Source organism: Chiloscyllium plagiosum, chromosome 16 (assembly GCF_004010195.1).
Source record: "Chiloscyllium plagiosum isolate BGI_BamShark_2017 chromosome 16, ASM401019v2, whole genome shotgun sequence".
Lineage (NCBI taxonomy): Eukaryota > Metazoa > Chordata > Chondrichthyes > Orectolobiformes > Hemiscylliidae > Chiloscyllium > Chiloscyllium plagiosum.
Window position 1 is genome coordinate 55,919,146 of NC_057725.1, and position 25,237 is coordinate 55,944,382.

The 25,237-nt window shown below is 39.0% G+C and overlaps 2 protein-coding genes across 4 annotated transcripts in view; one reads left to right on the forward strand and one right to left on the reverse strand.

Moving 5' to 3' along the window:
• The window catches only part of LOC122558105 (EF-hand calcium-binding domain-containing protein 4B-like), a 17,509-nt gene extending 1,838 nt beyond the window's left edge, over positions 1–15,671 (forward strand). The window contains exons 2-6 of the mRNA XM_043706425.1: positions 2,885–2,966; positions 4,071–4,185; positions 8,498–8,605; positions 10,274–10,350; positions 13,624–15,671. Of these exons, the coding sequence (XP_043562360.1) occupies positions 2,885–2,966; positions 4,071–4,185; positions 8,498–8,605; positions 10,274–10,350; positions 13,624–13,711 (470 nt within the window). The 3' untranslated portion in view covers positions 13,712–15,671. The remainder of the gene's footprint in view (positions 1–2,884; positions 2,967–4,070; positions 4,186–8,497; positions 8,606–10,273; positions 10,351–13,623) is intronic.
• A 3,047-nt stretch (positions 15,672–18,718) lies between these two features.
• mrpl21 (mitochondrial ribosomal protein L21) overlaps positions 18,719–25,237 on the reverse strand; it is a 21,247-nt gene continuing 14,728 nt past the window's right edge. The window contains exons 3-8 of one of the 3 annotated variants that reach the window (XR_006313984.1): positions 23,558–23,643; positions 23,098–23,261; positions 22,869–22,921; positions 21,432–21,535; positions 20,215–20,331; positions 18,719–18,934 (exon numbers count right to left, since the gene is read on the reverse strand). Coding sequence is in view for 1 of the 3 variants with exons in the window: in XM_043706169.1 (XP_043562104.1) it covers positions 20,267–20,331; positions 21,432–21,535; positions 22,869–22,921; positions 23,098–23,261; positions 23,558–23,643 (472 nt within the window). In the remaining 2 variants the exon portion in view is untranslated. Of the gene's footprint in view, positions 18,938–20,038; positions 20,332–21,431; positions 21,536–22,868; positions 22,922–23,097; positions 23,262–23,557; positions 23,644–25,237 lie in introns of those variants that run through there. The other 2 variants (XR_006313983.1, XM_043706169.1) reach the window with 2 other exon arrangements.

Here is a 25,237-nt window from a genome sequence, read left to right on the forward strand (position 1 = left end):
ATGGCCTTTGGCAATACCTCCCCCTGGTCCATGCCACGCTTCAACTGGGTAGAGTAAGTTTAAAGTCCTGCCAGGATTGCTGCACCTAACCTGCCAATGGATTCCACTCCTTCAAAGTTGAACAACACTGTTTTCAGGTTGGAGTGTTGCCTCCCTGGTGCCAGAGTCAAGGATGTCTCTGAGCAAGTACAGGATATTCGGAAAGGAGAATGTGAGCAGCCACAGATCGTGATCCTTATTGATACTAACAACATGGGCAGACAGAGAGATGAGATCTTACAAAGGGAATTCATGGAATTAGGTTGAAAGTTGAAAAACAGGACCTCTAGGTTTGTAATCCTGGGATTATTCCCTGTGTCATGTGCTAGTGAGGCCAGAAATAAGAAGCTAATAGAGTTGTATGTGTGCCTCAAAAGCTAATGTAGGAGGGAGGGTTTCAGATAACTGGATCATTAGGATCTCTTCCAGAGGAGGAAGGACCTGTACAAGGAGTGCACCAAGATTGTAGCAGGCAGGTTTGCTTCTGTCACTTGGGAAGGTTTAAACCGGTGTGGCAGTGGGGTGGGAAACAGCAGTCGGTCAGCACATTGAGTGATTGTGGAAAAGGTCGATGTTAAGTAATAAGAAAAACAGGCTGGACCAGGTTAACGAAAATGATGGGACTGGCGATCTGAAATGTATTTACTTTAATGCAAGGAGTATAATAGGAAAGGCAAATGAACTTTGAGCTTGAGCTTCGTACATGGGATTACGATGTGGTAGCCATTACAGAAACTTGGTTGAGAGAAACTTGGTTACAGGTGGCACAGTGGCTAAGTGGTTAGCACTGTCACCAGGGAGCCGGGTTCGATTCCACCCACTGCAAACTCCACACAGTTTCTCCCTGTGTCCACTCCGAGTGCTCTGGTTTCCTACCACAGTCCAAAGATGTGCAGGTTAGGTGGATTGGCCATGTTAAATTGCCCACAGTGTCCAGGGATGTGCAGGCTGGGTTGATTAGCCATGGTGGGGATTGGGGTAGGTCTGAGTAGGATGCTGTTTGGAGTGTTGGTGTGGACTTGATGGGCCTACTACCACACTGTATGGATTCTATTCGAAAGGCAGGACTCTCTCAGATCAACGTTCTGGGATTGAGATGTTTCTGGTGAGATAGAGGGGGATGTAGCAGGGGTGGGGGAGTTCCGTTACTGACTAAGGAGAATGTCACAGCTGTACTGAAAGAGGACATCTTGGAGGGTTCATCCAATAAAGCCATGTGGATGTAACTCCAGAATAATAAAGGTGTAATCATTAAGGTGGGATTATATTATAGGCCTCCCAGTAGCCAGTGGGAGATATTGGAATAGATACATAAGCAGATTAAGGAAAGATGTAAAATCAACTGTGTATTTGGTGGACTGTATCCAGTTCTGGTTACCACTCTATAGAAGGTTTGGAGACTATGGAGAGGTTGCAAAAGAGGTTTACTCGTATGTGGCCTCAATTAGTGTATATTAGCTATAAGGAGAAGTTGGACAGACTTGAATTGTTTCTGACAGAAATTCAGAGGCTGATGAGTGACCTGGTAGAAGTACATTAAGTTACTAGAGGTGTGGATAGTCAGCCTTTTTCCCAGGAAGGAAATCTCAAATTCTAGGGGCATAATTTTAAAGTGAAAGGGGGGAAAGTTTAAGGGAGGTGTGCAAGGCGTGTTTTTACACAGAGGGTGGTAGATGCCTGGAACATGCTGCTAGGGAAGATGGCAGAAGCAGATACGATAACAATATTTAAATGGTATTTATGTATACACATGAACTGGCAGGGAATAGAAGGATAAGGGCCATATACAGGCAGATGGGATTGGTTTAAAATGACATTACAACGCAGACATGGTGGGCTGAAGGGCTTGTTCCTGTGCTCTACTGTTCTATGTCATTTGTGGAAACTGGACCTATTGGATAATCTCAGTCAGCTTCCCCTGCCCCCCCACCCCCCCAACTTTACAAACCCTAACAAGACTTTTAATGAGACTAATTTGGTGGCTACTACTCATGGAGGTGGACAGCTTATGCAAGACTCAAAAACCTACCTTGTCCAAAATATCTGACACTGGTATCTGGAAGCCTGTGTTTTCGGGGCTCTTTGTCTTCGTTCACACCTCAGCAGTTCCTGATGTTCCCTCCTCAATGTCGTATTTGAACTAAGCCATATCTGCTCACTCGCACTGTTATAAATGATTTCAAGACTTGTTTTTTAAAGGAATTGTAATTTCTCTTGATGTCTTTGCCTGAATTTATCTGTTAATCAATACGTCCAAAACTGATTACCTTGTAGTCTTTCTCATTGCTGTTTCGTATCTTGGCATATGTGTAAATTGCGAAATGCAGTTGTTTTTAAAAGTGATTCCGTGAATGGCAATACTTTGGGGGAGTGGAGCAATGGGAAAGGTGCTGTACATATGCCCACTTCTTACTTGGGTGTCCCATTTTAATAAGTAGTTCCAGAAAGTTAACAAATACATTTGGCATAGATGCTTTAATCAGTGAACTAAAAAAACCACGACAGAGTTTTGACTCTGTTGTTGTGTAACATTCATCACTTTCTGTCTGGCTGAGGAATAAAATTTAGATGGGTTGAAATAACTAGACCACATCATTTTTCTCTAACCAACAGTGCCAGAAACTGATTTTTTTTGTGCCATTGTTTTCAATGTTATATTTTCCATATTCTCGAGTCCATTCTTCAAGATAACACTAACTTTTCTTTCAATTTCTTCTCCTGAAGGATAAAATGTTGTTCCCCCAAAGGTTTAGTAGCCTTGTAATTCTATCCAGATGGAAAACTTCACCAGGATGTCTCTCTTTTTGGCGATGTTTATGAGTGTTTATTTTCTTTCCATTGTCAGGCATTGATTTTCAAGTGAAGAGCTTGGTTGTAGACAAAACCCGCGTGGCATTACAGTTGTGGGACACTGCAGGGCAAGAAAGGTAACTGGCCTGCGCTTCTTTTCCTCTGGCTAGCATGTCATTTATAGGGGAAATTTAGGGGAAACACGTACATATACCTTTCAGAATGAACCTGGCTGACTTAAAAGCAATATAGTTTTTTATCCATGCTATGTTGCATCAGAGAGCAAAAGCTCTTTCTTTCAATCTGTGACCAAGACCATTTTAACACATGAATTGCTATGGTTTGCAATTTGACTGCAATCTTGGTCATTGTTATGAATTATGTGAATAGTTGGCCATGATTTGGAGATGCTGGTGTTCGACTGGGGTGTACAAAGTTAAAAATCACACAACACCAGGCACAACATCGTGGGCCGAAGGGCCTGTTCTGTGCTGTATTGTTCTATGTTCTATGTTCTATGTGAATAGTTGGCCATGATTTGGAGATGCTGGTGTTGGACTGGGGTGTACAAAGTTAAAAATCACACAACACCAGGTTATAGTCCAACAGGTTTATTTGGAAGCACTAGCTTTCAGAGCACGGCTCCTTCATCAGGTGGTTGTGACCATTATGCAGTCTTCTGAGCTTTTCTAAAATAATGTTGTATATCTTAAATTGAAAACTGATGTGTTAAAGTATTTGATTGAAAAACTCGCAAGTACAAGTCTTAGTTTATCTTATATAGATTTACCTTTCCATCTTCTGCTATATTGGTTGATCAGTGGTTTAATGTCATGGTGATAATCTCATCAGGAGTTCACTTTTAAATGTATTTGATCTACAATATTCTCACAGTAAGAAATGTAGGGTGCTGTTAGAGAAATTAGTTACAGTTGATTAACAAGAAAACGTCTGTTTAAGTTTTGTCCAGTTAATGCTATTCAGGCGACAAGGAAGGTGATATCTTCGCTACCTTTTTATGGAGAAATACAAAGTAAATTCTGGTTCAGTTATAGAGTAATAGAGATGTACAGCACGGAAACTGACCCTTCAGTCCAACTCGTCCATGCCGATCAGATATCCCAACCTAATCTAGTCCCATTTGCCAGCACTTGGCCCAAATCTCTCTAAATCCTACCTATTCATATACCCTTTCAAATGTTGTAATTAAATGTTGTTACATTGTGATGTCTTCTTTCAAGGTTTCGCAGTATAACCAAGCAGTATTTCCGCAAAGCTGATGGTGTGCTGGTGGTGTATGATGTCACATCCGAGACTTCATTCACTGCTGTCAGGAACTGGATGATAAGTGTTCAGGTAGGACAATAGAGATTGTGCTGCTATTGCTCTTCTAACACCAAGAAACCCTTACTGAAGATTTGATAGGTTTTACACTTACTTTTGGCAGAGAGTGGTGGAAGAAAAGAGGTCATTTGCTTTCCCTCTGAACTGTTTTATATTTGGAGGCAGTCTGGCAGTGTTCTGAGACAAAATAGTAGAAATTGGCTCACACCTATAGTTATCCACTTTGTGAGTTTAGAATCTGAGAAGTAAGTTAAGAAAACAATAATCCGAGGCTAAAGATCCTCTGTCTTTATCATTAGCAAAATAAGTAAATTAATGGCTAAAAGCCTTGAACCATTGCCATCACTTACATCACCTCATACAATGGTTTTAACGATAGAATGTATTGAAGTGCTTTGCAAAAATGCGATTGTTTTTTTCAAAAGGGTGACAACCCAAAGAGGAGGCCATCAGACTGGTGCAAAAGGTTAGATTGGTTTTAACGATAGATTTAATGATGATGTAGCTGGAGACAGGGAAGGGTCTAAGGAGGAAATTGCAAATCGTAGAATCCCTACACTGTGGAAGCAGGCCATTGAGTCCACACCAACCCTCCAAAAAGCATCCCACCCAGGCTCTTCCCGCTACCCCATCCCTGTAACCCTGCATTTCCCATGGCTAACCCACCTAGCCAAAACATCCATGAACACTATGGGCAATTTAGCGTGGCCAATCCGCCTAACCTGCAAACTTTAGACAGTGGGAGGAAACCCATGCAAACATGGGGAGAATGTACAAACTCCACACTGATGTTCGTCTGAGGCTGGAATTGATCCCAAATTCTGGGCACTGTGAGGTAGCAGTGCTAACCACTGAGCCATCGTGCCGCCCCTAATGGTGAACCATACTGGCAGAAGGTACAGTTGCTGACGGGTGAAAGAAGGGGGGAATGCAAAAGACAGAAACCAAATGGAAGGGTTTTTTTTAGGAATGCCTATACACCTGAAGAGGCTTTAGAGAGGAGGAAGATATTTAAATCAAGAATTTTAATTTTAATTTGAAGAGTTGGAAAACCAGAACCTTTTGTAGATTTGCAGAGGCAGCAAATGGGAGATTGTGCTGCTTTAATTATGTTTTGAATACATTGATGTTTACTGTTTCAGTGTCATTTCCTGTTCTTATCTAGAACTTGAAACCTTAAGAACTTTGCTTTCAATTTCTACCCCTGTTCAGAAAACCATCTCTGACTTGTCCCTTCCTTAAGATTTTTTTTGTTTCCATTCTGAGGACAGACTATCGACAAATAAGTCACTGTAAGCCCATTGACTCCCAGTTAACTTGAATATTCTCACATATTATTTGCTTCCTGCAAGGACTCTATTCCATATTCCATGTTCCCGGTTTATCTGTGTTTGTTACAACATTGTAAACATTTAATAAAATAACATCCCAAGTAGTTTATCTAGTCATTTAAGTTATTCTTAGTAATTATGTTTGAACAAAATGTTAAAAATTTCTGACGATGTAAGCTTTGTTTACTTAATTTTTTAAAATGGGCAGCGTGGTGGCTCAGTGGTTAGAACTGCTGCATCATAGAGCCAGGGACCCCAGTTTGATTTCAGCCTCTGGCGACTATTTGTGTGAAGTTTGCACATTCTCTCCATGGTGCGTAGATTTCCTCCGGGTGTTCCGGTTTCCTTCCACAGTCCAAAGATGTGCAGGTTAGGTGAACTGGCCATTGAAAATTGCTCGTAGTGTTCAGGGATGTGGAGGCTGAGTGCATTAATCAGGGGAAATATAGGGGTGGGGGGGATTGGTCTGGGGTAGGATACTTTTCGGAGGGTCAGTGTGGACTTGTTGGGCCAAATGGCCTGTTTCTACATGTAGGACTTCTATAAAATAGTTGAATACTTCTTTCCAGCTCTGAAAACCTGGACTCAAAACAAAATAAATTGCCCTTCTGTTGATATAAAACTTCTTCTCAATGGAAACCTGATTGTGACCTCTAGTCTGTCAATCTGAATATCATAAAAGGTCAACGCTGTAAACATTTAATCAATTAACACCCAGGTAGTTTATCTAGTCATTTAGCTTAAGTCATATATTTTCTTATGTTTGAACTCAATGTTCAAAACTTCTGACCTCTTAAGGGAAAAAAAAACTTCTTATTGAACTAAAGCTTAAAAACCCATTCAGGGCAAACTTAAAATTCATATTCAAAATGATACAATAACATAAAATGTTATCACAAGAAAGCACAGCTTCACACAAGGAGCCATGGGTGGTGAGTAAAGGGACATTGTTTGGCATTGAGGGTATGCAAGGTCATGCAGGTTGATTGTGGGTATCAGGGACTATGACTTTTGGGGTGGGATTGATCGGTGGGAGCTGTTGCTTGGCATGCGTGGGGGTGGTGGTTGGGGATTGTATGAGGGGTCATGGACATTAGGTCAGGGTTGCATTGCTTGGCATGAGGTGCATATGTTGCCATGGGGAGTAGGTGGGTGACATAATTTGGCATGGACTTCATGAAGGGCCTAGATGGAGGTTAACATAGTTTGGCATAGGAATTTGATCTTACCTTTTCAAATTGTTCCCTCAGCCACATGATAGTTCTTGACATGGTGAGGCATTACAAATCACAAGTCCTTTAAAGCTTCATGAAAATTGCTAGGAACTAAGAGTTATCTCTTCTCACAAAGAAGCAGACCACGTTGGGAATGCAGGCTTGCGACACTAATCTGCCTGCATCTTTACTCTGCACTAGTGAAAATCGGGAACAGGGTCATAACTGGATTCTAGTTGCTCATGACTAGAATATTCAACTAGTTGCTCTAGTTGAATATTCAGCCCAAAAACTGTTTCCGTCTCCATAGAACTGCCAGACCTGCCGAGTATCTCTGCCATTTTCTGCCCTTATGTCATGTTTGCAGAATTCACCGTGTATTTTACTTTGTCAAGGTATATTAGGTTTTAAACTTCATCAGAGTTGAGAGGAGAGGATGCTAGTCCCATTTACTAACCAGCCTCTTGAGATTGGAGGGCAGGAGGAAAGATTTGCTGAGGACTGAGGAGGATAAATTGCTTCACTCAAAAAGTTGTTCTTGCTTGGAACTCTCTTTCCTAGAAAGTTGAAAATGCTCCATCATTGACCATATATAAAACTGGGATTTGCAGACTTCTGGTCTTTCTCAGTGAATTAAAGGATATGGGGGAAGTGGGGAGGGATAGGTGGTAGGCAGTCAAGCAGGAAAGTTGAATGTTATTTTTGTTCGTTGTTGGGATGTGGCTTGGCTGGCTGGGCCAACATTTATATTGTCCACCTTTAGTTGTCCTTGGGAAAGTGGTGGTGAGTTGAAGCCCCCTTTAATATTGAATGGTGGAGTATGCTGAATGAATCATGTTGTATACACCTGCTCATATGTCTTATGTTCAAACTCCCTCTGCTCCCATCTGATGTGGAGATCCTCTGGGCGTAGATTTGATTGATGGGAAACTATATCCTACCAGCTGACTATGCTACTGTGAGACTTCATTCAGCATTTGTGACTCATACTGACTTGTCTGCTTTATCCAATTATTGGATTATAGAGACATAGATTCACATCATGCAGAAATGGCCCTTCAGCCCATCGAATCTGAACCAACACAACTATCGTTAAAGATGCACTAATCCCAATTTCTTGCACATATCATAACATTCAGGGATATGGATATGAAGTGCTCATCCAAATGTTTCGTGACGATTGTAAGGATTCTGACCTTCCCAGGCAGTGCATTACAGGTTCCCATCACACAGTGGAAAAGGTTTTTCCCACATCTCTGAATCTCCTACCCCTTACTCTAAAACAATGCCCTCTTGTGATTTACCCATCAACTAAGGTGACCAGCTCTCTCTTCATCCTATCCATATACCTCACTATCTTATACACCTCAGTCATGTCTTTCGTCAGTCTTCTCTGCTGCAAAAGAAATCAATCCACACCTATCTTGTCTCTCCTTACAGCTCAATTTCTCCATTCCAAGCAACATCTCTTGTGAACCTTCTCTGTATCCCATCTAGTGCTAACGCATCCTTCCTGTAGTGAGGTGACCAGAACTGCACACAATATTCCAGCTGTGGCTTGACTAACGCTCTGTACAAACTGCAACATTACCTCTTTGGTCTTATACTTTCTGCCACCACTGATGAAAGCAAGCATCCCATATGCCTTCTTAACAATCCTATTCATATGCTCTGCCTAGATAATATCAAATCTAGGTTTTGGAAGTGGAAATTAAAATAATATAATTTATTTCCTTCCCAAATAAAGAGAGTTTCTTATTACTGTTCTGATTTAAACAGGAAGGAATGGATGAGAGGGCAGCTATTTGTCTACTTGGCAACAAGGTAGATGCTGTAGACTGTGAACCACGACAGGTGTCCAAAACAGAAGGTGAAAGGTTAGCAGAGGTATGTAGAACGTGAACTTCAAGCCTGTGAACACACTTTGGACTATCTACTCTGCATCCAATGTAAAGAGCACTAAAATCTGTGGCACTATCATTGAAACCTGTGCCAAGATTGGTGTAATAATGGGATTAATATTAGTTCACATTAATCCATTTTTTGGGTGTTACTTATTTTGATTATTTTCGGATTCTAAATTGACATCTAGCTTTTGGAGGTTTTCAACCTCCTCAGGTTTTGTAAAAGTGCCAACTGCATGAGATTCATACAATTTATGGAACCACAAACATAATTATTTGATCTACTCCCAGTTTGGGTTCATGTAAACTCAAGCCCTATTTCTCAGCAGCTGTTCAACCATGTTCCTTATTACACTGTACACAATGGTCAGGCTCAGGAGCAACATGCTTTGTGCTGCACAGGTTTCAAGCCCACTGGCATGTGACTACTGAAATAAAACAAAGGGCTGTGGATGCTGAAGATCTGGAGTAAATAAAATTGCTGGAAAAACTCAGCAGATCTGGCAGCATCTGCAGAGAGAAAGTAAATGTTTTGAGTCCAGTGACGGACTCTTCAGTTCTGAAGAAAGGTCACTAGGCTTGAAACATTAAATCTGTTTCTTTCTCACCACAGATGCTACCAGACCTGCTGAGTTTCTCCAGTAAATTCTGTCTTTGATACTGATGTGTAATTACTGAGGTCATAGTGGCATCACACCTTACCACATAGGTATATTCATTAAACCATGTCTTAACAATAATGAGCATAGAATAACGATTTTCTCTGCTGTTTATACCATCTTAAATAAAAATCAACAGGAGTGAATGAAATACAAAATTCTGATCACCCTACTGAGAGAATAAAGTTTGTGCAGTTCAATCTTTGTACAAGCTGCCTTTATGACTACTTTCATTTTTAAAAAAAAAATTAGTACCTAGAAAATTACTGATGAATTTCATTATGAAGTCAGGAGAAACGTCTTTGCAGAGAGATTGGTTAGAATGTGAATTTTGGGTAGTTACATGTAATGGTTGAGGTGAATAGTATTAATGCCTTTGAGAGGAAGCTAGAGAAGTAGATCAGGGAGAAGGGGGCAGATTATGTTAATAGGGATTAATGAAGTAAATAAAATAGGAGAGGTCTCATATGAAGTAAAATTACTAGCATAGATTAGATAAGCTATTCTATAAAATCTTTTAAAGGCTCAATGACGAATGCTGATCCAATGAAGAGAGTTATGAGGAATCGTTATTTGAAATTGACAAGATGTACTCTTAGTTTGTATTGACGAGTGCTGACTTTATTATATTTGTTCTCTATTATGGGAATATTAATAATGCCATGTTTATTCTTCTTCCCGATTTGCCTGTGGATATGGTGCTCAGTGTTCTAATGAAATGTGAATTGGTGAAAATACAGTATAACTAAATCTCATTTTGGAAGTTACTGACTTTAAAATATATCCCTGGACCACTTAAAAACATCAATCGTTTAATAGTCAATTCGGAACCAAGTATACCCTGATATATCCAATCTCACATTAATTACTGAGGATGTTTAGCACAAAAACAGCTATTTGGAAATATTAATGTATTTGTAAGGAGACATTTGTTCTGTAAATTTTATATCTCACAGGAAAAAATGAATAATACATTTTTTTTTTCAAATTAGGAGTATAATGCAGTATTCTACGAATGCAGTGCCAAATCAGGGTACAATGTAATGGAACCACTGATGCATGTGGCAAGGTAAATTATCATTATTTCCTTAACATTATTTATTTAAAATATGTTTGCTTGAATGAATAAAACAGTTAAAAATCTATCTGTGCTTCCATTATGAATATCAGCTTTACCATTGGTAAAGAAATGAAAGAATGAATAAATATTATCCAGCATTTCATAGTCTATATATATTAAACTCTTCAACCATTTAAGTGTACCATGGCCTCTTTTGGCATCCATATGAGAAAGCAGGCATGGCCTTAGTTTAATGTCTGATTAGAAAGATGGCACTTTCAAAAGTGCCATTTTCTGTCAGTACTTCACTGGAGTATCAGCTGGTTTTTATGTTCAGGTCTCTGGAATGGGATTTGATCCCAAGCCTTCTGACTTTGGTGGTCACCAGTGCTGACATTTCAAAGTTGTTTAGCTTTTACAACAGTCAATAGCCAAATGGACATTATATGCTGCTTATTAAAAGAAAGTTTGAGGATTCAGATTCTTGTAGCTAATGAAAATGATGCTTTAGCAGCTCTATCTTTCCAGATAAATGTAATATCTCAATATTTTGCCAATGTGTGTAGGACACTGGGTGCAAAATTACTGAGTGTTCTTTTTAATAATAAATAGACTTTAATCAGTTTATTTTAATAAATTTTAATACTCCATTCTGTTTGTGACTATGCATTTTTATTTAGGGTTTGGGATCAAATTTGTCCCAAGTTTAATATTTTCCAGCTACAGGCTTTGTATATTCAGAAATAAAGATGATTTATTTTCATGTGCATGCCACAGAAGTGGTAGCACAATGTCTCACACACCATTACGTACAGGTGAAGCATAGTGGAAAGGCTCAATGGCTGAATGACCAACCTTTCTCTACTTCCTTATGCTCACAATATAATAGGGTCATAAGAGTCATAGAGATGTAAAGCACAGAAACACACCCTTCGGTCCAACTTGTCCATGCCGACGAGATATCCCAACCTAATCTAGTTGCACTTGCCAGCATCTGGCCTATATCCCTCCAAACCCTTATTCATATACTCATCCAGATGCCTTTTAAATGTTGTAATTGTACCAGCCTCCACCACTTCCTCTGGCAGCCCGTTCCATACATGTACCGCCTTCTGCATGAAAACGTTGCCCCTTAGGTCTCTTTTATATCTTTCCCCTCTGACCTTAAACCTATGCCCTATGGTTCTGCACTCCCCCACCCCAGGAAAAAGACTTTGTCTATTTATCCTATCCATGCTTCTCATGACTTTATAAACCGCCAGAAGGTCACCCCCTCAGCTTCCGACGCTCCAGGGAAAACAGCCCCAGTCTATTCAACCTCTCCCTATAGCTTAAATCTTCCAACCCTGCAATATCCTTGAAAATCTTTTCTGAACCTTTTCGAATTTTACAACATCTTTCAAATAGGATGGAGACTAGAACTGTATACAATATTCCAAAAATAGCCTAACCAATGTCCTGTACAGCCACACCATGACCTCCCAACTCCTGCACTCCATACTCTGACCAATAAAGAAAAGCATACCAAACACTGCCTTCACTATCCTATCTACCTGTGACTCCACTTTCAAGGAGCTATGAACCTGCATCCTAGGACCTTTCCATTAAGTGCATAAGTCCTGGTAAGATTTGCTGTCCCAAAATGCAGCACCTCACATTTATCTAAATTAAACTCAGCTGCCACTCCTCAGCCCATTGGCCCAACTGATCAAGATCCTGTTGTAATCTGAAGTAACCTTCTTCACTGTCCACGACACCTCCAATTTTGGTCTCATCTGCAAACTTACTAATACCTCTTCTGCTCACATCCAAATCATTTATATAAATGACGAAAAGTAGTGGACTAGATGCAGTCTTAGTGGATCTTAATTGAGTTGATGCTTTGGCTGGAGTGTAGGTCTTGCAAAGGATAGGTTTCTCATTTAAGCTGACTGACTTGCCATGAGATTGAGATCTTAAATCTGGGACAAGTTGGAGAAGGGTTCTTCCATATCCAAGGTATTGCTGTTTTATTACCTTGTTTGCTTGGTTAACTCTATCTCGTCCAATAGCATCTGATGGCCATGTGTGGACTGTGATGGAATTCCTTCAGTAAATTTTCTGTAGTTTCTTTTTAAAGCAGTGGACTAAATGGCTGCCTTACCCAATTGATCTTGCAGCGAGCGCTGAATTTTTTTTTCCAAACAAGGTAATTGGTTAAGTCAGTAGGCATCCTGTGGTTTTACATTTTCACATCTAAAAAGCTTGAGACAGTATTTGTGCTTGAAGGTGTTTCAATGTAGCTTTTGTGTCCGAATGACTCGTTTGAGTATGCATCAGGTCAGTATGTATGCTTTTGTTTCCTCAAGATAAATCAGATGATTCTCATCTGGCATCCTTTTGCTGTCTTTTATAAATTTAAAAGTTTCTAATATGTTCATGCCTGTACTGGACATAAAAACATTGACATATATTTGATGAAGTCTCTGTACACTTTGATTAAACAGTGACTCAGGGAAATTCATTGCTCAATCCACATACACATGCTCATATTAAGCGTGATATTAGCAAAATGTTGATTAATCAGGTTGAAATGCTGAGGTCACCTACTCATTCTTGGTGTTTGGGCAAGTTCTCAGGGATCAGATCAGAAGTAGGGAAGAAAGAGCTCAACATGAGATGTAAGGAAGATGGAAGAATGTTCTGATGAGTAGATTCAAAGCGTTATTGGTTTTCTGATATTTCTCCGGTCCCATGCGGAGGATGAATATTTAATTCATTGACATAATTTATTTTCGAAAATCTAGATGAGCAGATTGAGCAATAAGTGACTTGATATGAAAGAAGTAAATGAAACTACTTGAAAGTGCATTGTGTATTTCAAACAACTTGTTTGCTGTTTTGAAGGTGCTATTTAAGTACAAGTTAAAGTCACTTCACTGGAGTAAAATTAGAAGGAAAAGTTTTAGATTGTGGAGATGTTGAAGCAATGTGACTTAGACTGCAGTGATAATGGACCATGTGATCCAGACTGCAGTGATATTGAACTATGTGATCCAAGTTGCAGTCAATTGATCTGTTATTTAATCATCCAGCGAACAACATGGCAACTATTTAAGGATTGTTTTCCAATTTGAAAGCAGTTTGTATGTAATATGAAAAAAGTGTGCTCCTGAAACAAAAGTACAGGTACTTGTAATTTGAAAGTTGTTTTAAAAATACAATTTTGATTCAAACATTGAAAAATGCAGGGAATGGTGATTGAGTACTGTATTTTTATTTTAAAACAAACATTATTTACAGATTGCTGAGTGAACAGGAAGACAAACAGAGAGAGGATGCTTTGCACTTAGATGATGACTGTAGCAAGAAAAAAGGTTGCTGCAAATGAAAATGAACAAAGGTCCATTCGCCACTGTCATGAGAGCTGAGAGAAGATGGGTAACTTGAATAAACTGACGGCTTCACTAGACATTCCTGAGCTATAGGAACGTGCCCTTAGTGTTTTACCATATTTGCCTTTAGAACCATTTTTGCCTTTGAACATAGATGTATTTTTGTCATTGCTATGTGTTGTGCTGCTGTGTCCCATTTGTTACACCAATTTATACTTTGTGCAGCACACTGGCAAAAAAGCCGATAACAGATTTCATATGGCATTCCTTTAGAATCAACATGGATGTATATTGCAATGAGATAATAGAATTTGTAATGTATTCCTGTGCTTGATATTTGAAATAGCATTTAGCAATGAATGAACCAGTTTCTGTTGTATATGGCAGACATTTTTTTTTCACAGTATAATAGTATACAAGCAGCATCCATTAATGATGCCTATAGTATATCCATAGGGTCAAGTATGCAGCCAAGTAGAATATACCTTTTAAAAGAGACAATATTTCTAGTGACTGAAACTGCATAGAATTAACAATGTGAAATATTTATTAATCTCACTTGAAGTCTTTGGAGACTCCAGAACACTGCCATATGAGCTCCCACCAACACTAATTGTCAATTACCTTGTCCATGTAATGGCCATTCTGTTCTAACTTTGTTGAAATTGAATTTATAGGCAAGGTTAGTGTTCCATCCCATGTAGCTCTAAGAAACCTGGACCTTTTTAAAATTACTTATTAAAAATGCTGTACCAAAGATAATTTAAATATCCAGCAGCAGGTCAATATCCTTTTTTTAAAAAAATTACACTTTCCTGAAGGTGTCTCACAATATCAGTATTGAATATTCAATTATCCTCATGAACAAGTGCCACTTCAGAATGAAAGCAACCCAGGTTTGACAGTGGTTGTAATTTAAAGACAACTGGTCCATCAGAGTGAATATTAAATATTGCTAAGAGAAACAGGATGTCAATGCTTTTCACCTTGCATTTATCAAAGCCAATTCCAACAATGTCAAATTTCAAATGATCAGAACAATCTATCCCCTCAGAGTAATTACTATGAAAGGCAAAATGGTCATTGTATATGGACAGAATTGGTGATGCCACGTTACCACAACACAGCCGCCTTTGCCAAAATGTGTTTGCGCAAGTATGTACCGTGGAGTCTTTTAAATTATGTTTGCCGTGATGACTTTTCCCTTCACTTAAAAATATGGTTTCCCGCTCTGTGACAAGGACACCCATTACATTGCCAGAGCATTTTCAAAGATTTTACAATGATTTCCAAGCCTTTCGGGGTTTTCCCCCTTTGAGATCAGATTGCACATTGATTTTTGATCAAACTCTATCTGACCAGAAATGACTCTCAAATGAGCACACCACAGTATGAAGCTGACCCATTTCCAATTAGTATTTACAGCAAATGGGACATTGCAAAATGTTTTAGTAAAATCAGGAAAATATTTCTTTGCACAAACCAACTTTCTCAGAACTTCTATCAAAGTTCTAAATATTGTAATGAAACATTTTTAAGAATGATCAAAGCAGGCGGTGTTGATTTCAGTGAGCAACTCAGGAGTTGAACTCTGTTCCAGGCAACTGATGTTTCAATGCCAAACTGTGTTTGAGTGGGCTATAGTGCTGTGCCACCTAGTGGTGGCATTCACAATACGTGTGGCTCAATCCGACAGACAAAATCCATGATCAGACTGCAAGTTGAGTCTGATTGAACAAAGCATTGAAATGGAGAAAGCTATGGGTTCCCCATGTTCCTAGGTAATTCAAATATGGAACAAAGCTTGAATATTTTTCCTCTGCTTTGCAGGGTCCCTGCTTATTAATGTGTATTATTTCTAGCAAATATAAATTAACTATAATATGAGCCTGACATGATCTTAAATTGGTTGTTAATACAGCTGTTGGTGCACAATTAGGATTGTTCAGTAAGTGCTGTCCAATCACATTTAACAATAAATGTTTTGGTTTGGGTTTTGCAACTGTCAACTGGCTGAGTATGGTCTGTACTCTGCCTGTTATGCACAACCAAAGAAATGCTGTATGATTTGATCAGTCAATGACTGAGAATTGTGGCCCACATCTTTTGTATTGTGCCAGCAACAAATTTCTCACATGATGCTACTCAATTGCATGGGTAGAAAGAACACTTTTCTGGACTGACTGCAGCATCTTGCTAGTAGGAAAACACCATTTATTTAGCCAATGCGTAGTAACAGTGTGGAACTACTTCCTTGATCTATTGCTCAAATTTGAGATAGCACTTTTCAGGATTGAAAGTCTTTAGCCTATTTGCAAGTTTTTGTGATACTCAACAAGTAATGATCTGATCAGGACAGCCATTGTCTTGCAAGATAGCTTTCCACTCTATTTCAGCATGAAGCTTGCAAGAAGAGCAAATGGCTGGGATACTGTACATGAGACTGATGAAGTAGTCAATCTTGGAGCTATAAAACTTCCCAGGTACAAGTAGTTCTGCTATAAACTGTTTTCACAGTGCGATTTGCCTATACCATGATTGATGAATTGTGGATGTTGTTCGGATAACATGAACTTTGTACTGAACGGGTATAGTAATTTTCTGTTAGCAACCTTCCACAATGCGATTTTCTATAATGAGGTTGCAGAAGAACACAACTGTTGCGTTATGCCAGAATGACCTGTACATAATCACCAGTGAAGCCAGACAGTAGTGGAAGCTTGTGCCTGCCTTGAATGATGAGCCTATAATTCTGTGCTTTTCTCAATGGCAATGCCTTGGTCAAATGGAAGTGACTTGCTAACCAGGTAACACCTATTCATCCTTGTATTTGTCCTGATCCGTGCAAAATGAAAGTGTTTAGCAACATATCTTGCTTTTCAGCAAACTTCAAGTTTGTGCTATCAAATTGCATGCTCAATATTGTTAGTGCTATGAACTGCTTTCATTATTGTTTGTGAGTTATCTATCCATTAATTGCCCTGCAGCAGCGTGTGCCGTGATGTCACATACAAAAGCTTACTGATTTTACCTGCATGCAGACAGGCTATAATCATTTCATGTCCTTTACATTATCCAAAGTTTAATGAAAAATAGCAGGTGTTGATCCAACAACTCTATAGATGACAAAATGCTTCACAACCAACTGTAGATGCTGTAAATTTGAAACCAGAATATGATGGGAATTCAGTTCTGGCAGCATTGTGGCAAGAGAAAAAGTTAACTTTAAATACCCAACAATTTTTCATTTAAAAACTCTAACTTTGTTCTTCTCTCCCCACAGATGCTGCCTGACTGCTGAGTGTTTCTAGTATTTCTGTTTTCATGTTTTACATGTCTGTATTTTAATATAAATAAACTGTCATTGTGTCATAATAGTATCCATTTATGTTGACATTTAGTTGAGAAACATTTGATCTTGTATAATTTCAGATGCCTTTAGTTTTGGCAGTTGATGTACCAGAGTTCATCGTTCATGCAAGACAGGACTTGCATTTGTATAGCACCTTATCACATTCTGGGTAGTGCTTTGAGACGTCTCCAATCAGTGAATTCTTTTTGTTAAGTGGGCAAACGTGTATAATGTGGGATGCCAATTTTTATGACTAGGAAGCTTTTTTTTTTACTTTTTAAAATCAAGATTGTACCATGCCAGCAGTAATTCATTGCTTTTGTTAGAACCCTCTGAACAGGAAATTAAAGAAATGTTTTGTTTTAGAAGTTTTAAGGACATTTTGCATTCTTTCCCAGCATTATTGAAACTGCATAATAAATAATGCACTCCAAATGTTTATTCTGCTGATTGAAAAGGCAGAATTATTAAATATTTTCTGCCCTCTGACCTGAAACCATTGACTCCTAATGAGGCATAATTCAATTTAAAAGACATATCATGCTGGGAGAGCTGGTATTTATTGACCATTTCTAGCTATGCTGGGAAAATGGTGGGTTGTTGTCTTGAACCACTGCCATAACGTGGTGAGAGTTCTTCCACAATATTGTCTGTTTTTCAGCATAACACTTCGATTCAACTGAGTGCCTTGCTGGGAACTTAAGACAGCAAAATGCTCTAGGTTAGTATGCAACTGGAGGCTCATAGACCAAACTGGATGGGGACAGCATGTTAACTGAAGGATACGAGGGGTCCTGAAAGAACTAGTTGGTATTTCACAACAAATCCAAAATTTTATGGCCACTTTTACTGATTCAATATTTTTTGTAAGCTCCATTCACTGCCAGCAACACCAGCTGATTGCTGTGATGGAATTTTTCTATTTTTTTGCAACTATAGGTCATGTTTATCAACCTAGTACAATTCGTAGTGGGTTAGAGGTTTTTGAGTTCAAATCCCAAGCCAGCACTGGAACCCCTAACCTAGGCAGGTACTTAAGTGCAATAAACTGGGGGTTTGTATTTATAAAGTTATGGATTAAACACAAGCAACTCTGGCCTGTTCTCATTGAACTTAAAGATTCAAACTCCGTTTGAAGAGTTTCATATCCTAATTATTTCTTAATCGACATTGCTAAATATTGATTATGCGATTCAAATTAATTTCATCTGCTATTTGAATTTATTGTGAAGTAGGTCCTGGTGTGACAAGTCTCAATTAAATCTAAGTTCTTTTCATTGTATCATGGTACTACACTAGTTTGAACAGTATTAAAAACGTTTTCAATGGATTCTTGTTTATTCAACTTGTATACGGGAAAATGATCATAAAAACTATTTTACTTTAAAACTATATAGCATAATAAAGGGCATTAATTAAAAACATACTGTCTTGAAACTGCTGCTTTAATCAGTAAAACTGAACAGAGGTGCATGTACTTCTGAGGATCTTTCTTCATATAATTTAGAATTTAACTTTTGTTCCGCAGTTTATTTCAGCCCAATTTTCCCTTAGTTCACAGTTTAGCATGCAGATGTGCATATACCTCTTCAAATTAGTAGAAATCAAGGTTATAAATGTGTAAAAAAAAAAAAACTAATCAAACTCTTACTGCTTTACAGTGACAGAACAGATCAATTTACTTTACCACTGGAATTCTGGACTTTAACAGTTTTACTGGTCTATTTCTCTCCACGACAATTTTTGCTAATCCGCTTTCAATAGAACTGTAACATTTTTTGTATGTATCCTTTAACAAACTACTCGTTGGGCACTGGAGAAGAAAAGTTATCTAGAATTCCAGCTCCTGATCATTGTCTTGGGATTCCTGCTGGAACAAGTAAGCACAGAAATGGTAAATAAGACTATGGGGTTTTGGAGCAGAATTAGGCCATTTAGCTCATCAAGTCTGCTCGGCCATTCGATTATGGCAGATATGTTTATCGGTTCCACTCCTGCTTTCTCCCCCTAACCAATCAAGAACCTATCTATCTCTGTCTTAAATCAATGACATGGTCATGGTCTCCATAGCATTCTTCACCCTCTAGTTGAAGAAATTTCTCCTCCTCAATTCTAAAGGGTCATCCCTTCACAGAGTCCTAGTCTCTCCTACAATAATTAGATTCTATTACCTACAGTGTGGAAACAGGCCCTTCGGCCCAACCAGTCCACAATGACCCTCTGAAGAGCAACCCACCCAGACCCATCTCCCTTTGACTAATACACCTAATACTATGGGCAATTTAGCATGGCCAATTCACCTAACCTGCACATCTTTGGAGTGTGGGAGGAAACTGGAGCACTTGGAGGAAACCCATGTAGAAACGGAGAATGTACAAATTTCACACAGACAGTCGCCCGAGGCTGGAATCGAACCCGGGATCCTGGTGCTGTGAGGCAGCAGTGCTAACCACTGAGCCACCGTTACCTTCACATTTACTGTGTTCAGACCTCTCAGTATTCTGTAAATTTGAATGAGATCCCCATATCTTTCTAAACTCCACTAAGTACATACCTAGGGTCTTTAAATGACAAGCTCTTCATCGCCTGTATCATTCTTTAAACTTCCACTGAAATCTCTAAGGCCAGCACATCCTTCCTTGGGGACAGGGCCCAAAAACTGCTCACAATAGTCCCAATGCAGTCTGACCAGAGCCTTATACAGCTTCAGCAGTACATGACTGCTCTACTGTTCTAGCCCTCTCAAAACTAGTTTTTAGTATCCAACTAGCATTTAGAATAAGTTTCTTGAATAATACAGAACCCCACAAAATCCAAAAAAAATGACTTGCGAACACAAGTTGGAGAAGAACTTCTAGATTTATCAACAAGTACACTGTTGTCCAGCTGTAGCATGATGATAAGGATGGGGATGAGAACAAGTGAGATTCTCCTCCCTCCATGATAGCTCCCCAAAGGACACTATTAATAATCAGATTTTTATAAAAAATTTATTTTCACATACATTATATCCTTTCCACATTACATACAATGGATCTAGAACACAATTCCTATCGCAAGATTTCAACAGTCACGCATGGAAACAAATCCAATGTTAGATAATACCATATGATCACTGGTCTATCAGGACTCAGTGACAGTGCTTACAGAATGCCATTCTTTCATTTCACTGAGACAGAGGTGAAGAATATTTATGTTGTCAGGTCAGAGCTGGAGCAATCTCAATTGTGTTGATCCTGAGAACAGTCTGAGGTTGCACAATAACTGTAAAAGAATAATAAGGTATGGTTCCACTCAAATGAAGCCTGGTGATAGTGGAAAACTTAATCTCTGGAAAGATTTCTATACATACACAACACACATTTTTTGCACAGATATAAGTTAACATTCTGCATCAAGAATTAGGATTGTAGTGTCAAGACTAGGAAGAGCAAAGAAAACTTGAAAGTTAGAGAATGTGACGATGCTTCTCCTTTAACAAGGTCACTTTGTCCTTGGTATTTTTTGAGAGGGGTTGTAAAGGCTGAGGTGCCACAAATTCTGAACTGGCTACTTTAATAATGGCTAACAGATGCTAAGAGAAAGGGGAGTGGATAGTTCTCCCAGTTCAGGTTTTTTTTTAGTTTTGGGTTAGTTTTTGGCTGGGTTTTCAAAGAAACAGCTCCATACTGATCCCCTCTCTCTAAGTACCTGTGTTTGAATTTATCTTTTTGCCAAGGGGTGTGTTTATGGGAATGTTGCAGGAAATCTGAACAGCTCTTTGTTAAGTTGCGTTCTCGTGTCAGTGGGGTTTTCAAATAGTGATGTTAGTCTAAATTTGGTTTTGTTTAAAATGGAGGCATTTGTTCAGCTGCATCGATCCTGGAATATTCACCTTACATCTGCTTAAAACAACTGGAAAAGTTAGGTTCTGAGCCACCAGCCTAGTCCATAGGAAAGAAAAATACATCAAACAAGGGAATCAGTGAGTGAGGATAAATGAATTCAGTAAAAACAAGTACAAAAGTAAAATATAAAAAAAACTTAGCAATGGCCTATAAAAAAAGGAACAAAATGTTCAGTGGTAAATAGAATGCAAAGTCACATTGAGGTTTACACAAAGGACATTTTAATCACTGTTGCCGCTTTCACACATATGATCAAATGCAGAAAGTGACAAATGATCTACATGTAAAGTTTATCTGGAAGCACCAAGGGATTTTACACTCTTATGTACTAATGAAAGGATAAAAGCAGCAAGATTGAATTCTATATGGTCTTATGCAGAATAATCTTTAAGCAGCACAGATGAGACACTAAATTTGGTAACAATATACTAAAATCAAAACTGTTGTTCAGTTGTAAACACTGAAATCTTGACTTACTCTTTGTTCTGCGGTAACGCTTTCTCCGTTTGAATCTGAAGTTTATTTTAGGCCAAGATTCTGTCTTCTCAATGACAGTTGCTTCCACTCGTACAAGGTCTCGCCTAAGAACAACAAATTATATTAAACAGCATCTTGAGTAATGTGATATGTCCCCTGCACTTAAGAAGTGAAATACATCAGATTTTGGACCACGACATGACTCATGAAATCTGAATATTGTGATTAGTTCTTTGAACTAACCAGCAGCCCTAAGCATTTTGAGCCACAGAGAACTTTGTCTATATTTACAGGAGGAAGTAACCATGTATGTAAAGTCTTCAGTACTATTACTTGATGAGCAAAAGTCACATTCAAGTCTGATTGTTGTAGAAATTTCATAGGTGTTGCTATCACTTTTTATGGCAAATGTGTCCAATAGTAAAGCCTTGAGGTGAATCAAAATATGGAATAACATTACAATTCAGAATATTTTTCTGCTACTGATGCGGTCATAAAATGTAAACTTTTTGCCTCTAATGGGCAGAATATTACCAGTCCCACTGGTATGGGTTTCAAGGCAGCACTGACAGGAATTTGAGAAATGTGTATCAGTTCACTGACTTGACACATTCCTGCCTCTGGCGAACTTGCCAGAGGTGGGTTATCACCTGCAGAGGCTCTCCAGCTCTCAGCAGCAGCTAGCTTATCTGTAGAGATTATTATCCATGTCTTGGCTGACCAGGCATGCCTACGGAACCTTCTCAGTGGCAGAAGGGTCACCTCACTGAGGATCAAATCTGACAAATGCCTACAGGGGGTGGGCCCCAACCTCTTCAGCCAGTCATCTTGTGAAAGTGTTTCTCCTTTTCATGAGTGGCCTCACAGTTGCAGTCACAATTTTGTTTAATTGAATTTACCTTGCCTTAAAGGGGACCTCAAGGTGGAGCTGCTCTCATCTTCTCCCAGAGGCACTGGCTACCAACTCTGGCGGTGGGTCTACAGACTCAGACAGCTGCTAAGCATTTTAATTGGAGAGTGGACCCTCCCTGACAAGTTTGCAGATGTGTACTCTTAACTCAGTGGGATCAGGGCCTGGAAATGGTTCATTATCCAAGGACTCAAACAAATCCACTGGACAGAGTTTTATTCTCTACTTGTAAGGGAATTACTTATCAGAGAAACAGATCTCAACTACAAGGCAAAGATTAGCTGTGAGTTGAGTTTCCCAAATAAGCCAACAATAGCATCAACTCTTTTACATGCAGAAGAGGAAAATGCCTTTTGGGGACTTAGGGAGAAAACAATTGCAATGTTGAATAAAGTTATTCTATATCAATTTCTACATAAACTATTTAATTTACTTAGCTCTTGCAGACAGTCAAAAGCCAAAAGATACTTTCTGCATGGTAGTTGTAATTTAGCGTATCTTGTTAATTTTTATAAGCGAAATCTTACCCAAGAAGTGGACGACCGATTAGCGTGAAGTCATTCCCACCAACCAGCAGAACCTACAAAAATATACACACACATTTTTTTAAAAAAACTGAATAATCTCAACAACACCCTGATAATGCATCTGGTCTTATGGTGATAAGATTAAGATCAGATTTCCAAGGTAAAGATGAAGATACATATCTGATTGGATGAATGTATCCTGTTCCATAAGGTCACTTTCATTCCATACCTTCTCTAATCTGATCCTATCCCCGCAGTCTGCTTCAATGTGATTTTCTATCAAGATCAAGTCCTCATTGGTTACTTTCCATTGCCGACTAGCAAAGTGGACAACTGCAAACAATCTGCCATATGCTCCCATGGAAATCAGAGTCTTTACATTTTGTACAACTTCTGCAAAAAGAGAAAGTTAACTGATAAAACTAACTTATTGGCACCATAGTTTGTAGGTATTGCTTCAGAAATCTTCTCAATATTTGTCAAACGAAAGCAATCTCATGCTAACTTTGGAAACTCTTCATATCAAATTATATCCAATGCTGCTACGGCAGAGTTGTTAATAAGAGATGTCAAGTCTTTTATATGTATCATAAATGCTACAGAGGGAGAATGTTTCAGATTATACCTTAGTTGAAGTGCATACATTATGTGATACACATTCCACTAAGTTGTATAATTACAATTATTACCTATGTGATGGTTTGCCTCTTCTGCAGGATCTGGCAATTTGACTTCAGGCCATGGTGGCTTTGACAATGATGTTACTGCTTCTTTTCTGTTAGATTTAATTTAAAATAAAAAACACTAGTAAATTTAATTAACACATTCTCTCTTATAAATACCACAACTATGAAATTCATGTACTAAGCTACAATACTAGAGCTTTCAAAATGATTTTTCAGTTAAGACAAATGCCATTCAAAGCCATTTTGTGAGGTATAAATCAATCTTGCAATTAAATCAAGACAAACCTTACTTTTGGAGGAAGGTAAATGCTCTACACACTAGCATTAAACTTACATGGTTCAGTCCTGTCGTCTCAATAATTTGAAGAGATTGCAAGCACTGTGTTACTATGTATGGTTAAAAGAAATTTTTATAACCTGAAGATGAGAGAGACCATATTTACTACTGTTAAAGTCAATTTTGCTTAAAACTTGATTCTAGTTTTTCCAGAGTTCACACCATGTTAATTATTTATTATTTACTGATGATGACTACAGTTCATTCATTTAAAAGAGTGCATGAGAAGCTCTAGATATTTCCATCAAGTCTAGAGATGATCTCCCTGCCAACTGACAAGACTAATGATATGAACTGTCTTTGGAAAAGGAGAAAGTGAGGACTGCAGATGCTGGAGATCAGAGCTGAAAATGTGTTGCTGGAAAAGCGCAGCAGGTCAGGCAGCATCCAAGGAGCAGAAATCGCTGTTTCGGGCATGAGCCCTTCTTCAGGAAACTGTCTTTGGAAAAGACTAACAAGTATGCAGCTCAGTTTAAAATGAAAGTTGTAGCACGCATTGAGAATATTAATTGTTGTGCAGCAACAATAGAGTTTAATGTTTGTGGGGAAAATAATTAGAGACTAAAGAAAATTATCAATGAATTTAAAGATGCCAAGAACAAAAGCACCAGTAGAGGACAATCAAGCAAGTGGCCACAACTGGAGATAAAAGTGGCAAAGTGCTTCAGCAAAACCATTATCATCAGCCATAGAATCAACCGAATCAAAATCCCCAAAAATTAGACAGTAATCCAGACCTCAAGGAGATCTAGCACAAGATTCATTAAAAGGCAGGATTTAGTTCTTTATCAGAAAACAAAAAAAGTGTGCCAACAAAAGGATCATTCGGGAGGCAGAGGGGATCATAGATCGGAGCTTTAGGGAAGTAGTAACTCCAAAGATGGCAGATAGATGGGTGACAGTGAGGGGGACTGGGAGGAAGCAGCCAGTGCAGGGACCCCCTGCGGCCGTTCCCCTCAAGAACAAGTGGGGCTCTGGCCTCTGGCATGGAGCCTGTCCCCGTTACTCAGAAGGGAAGGGTGGAGAAGGAGAAAGTGAGGTCTGCAGATGCTGGAGATCAAAGTTGAAACTTTATTGCTGGAACAGCACAGCAGGTCAGGCAGCATCCAGGGAACAGGAGATTCGACGTTTCGGGCACAGGTCCTTCTTCAGGAATGGTGGAGAAGAGCAGAGCAATAGTAAATGGGGAGTCGATAGTTCGGGGCACAGATAGGCGGTTTTGTGGGAACGAGAGAGACTCACGTTTGGTATGTTGCCTCCCAGGTGCAAGGGTACGTGATGTCTCTGATCGTGTTTTCCGGGTCCTTAAGGGGGAGGGGGAGCAGCCCGAAGTCGTGGTCCACATT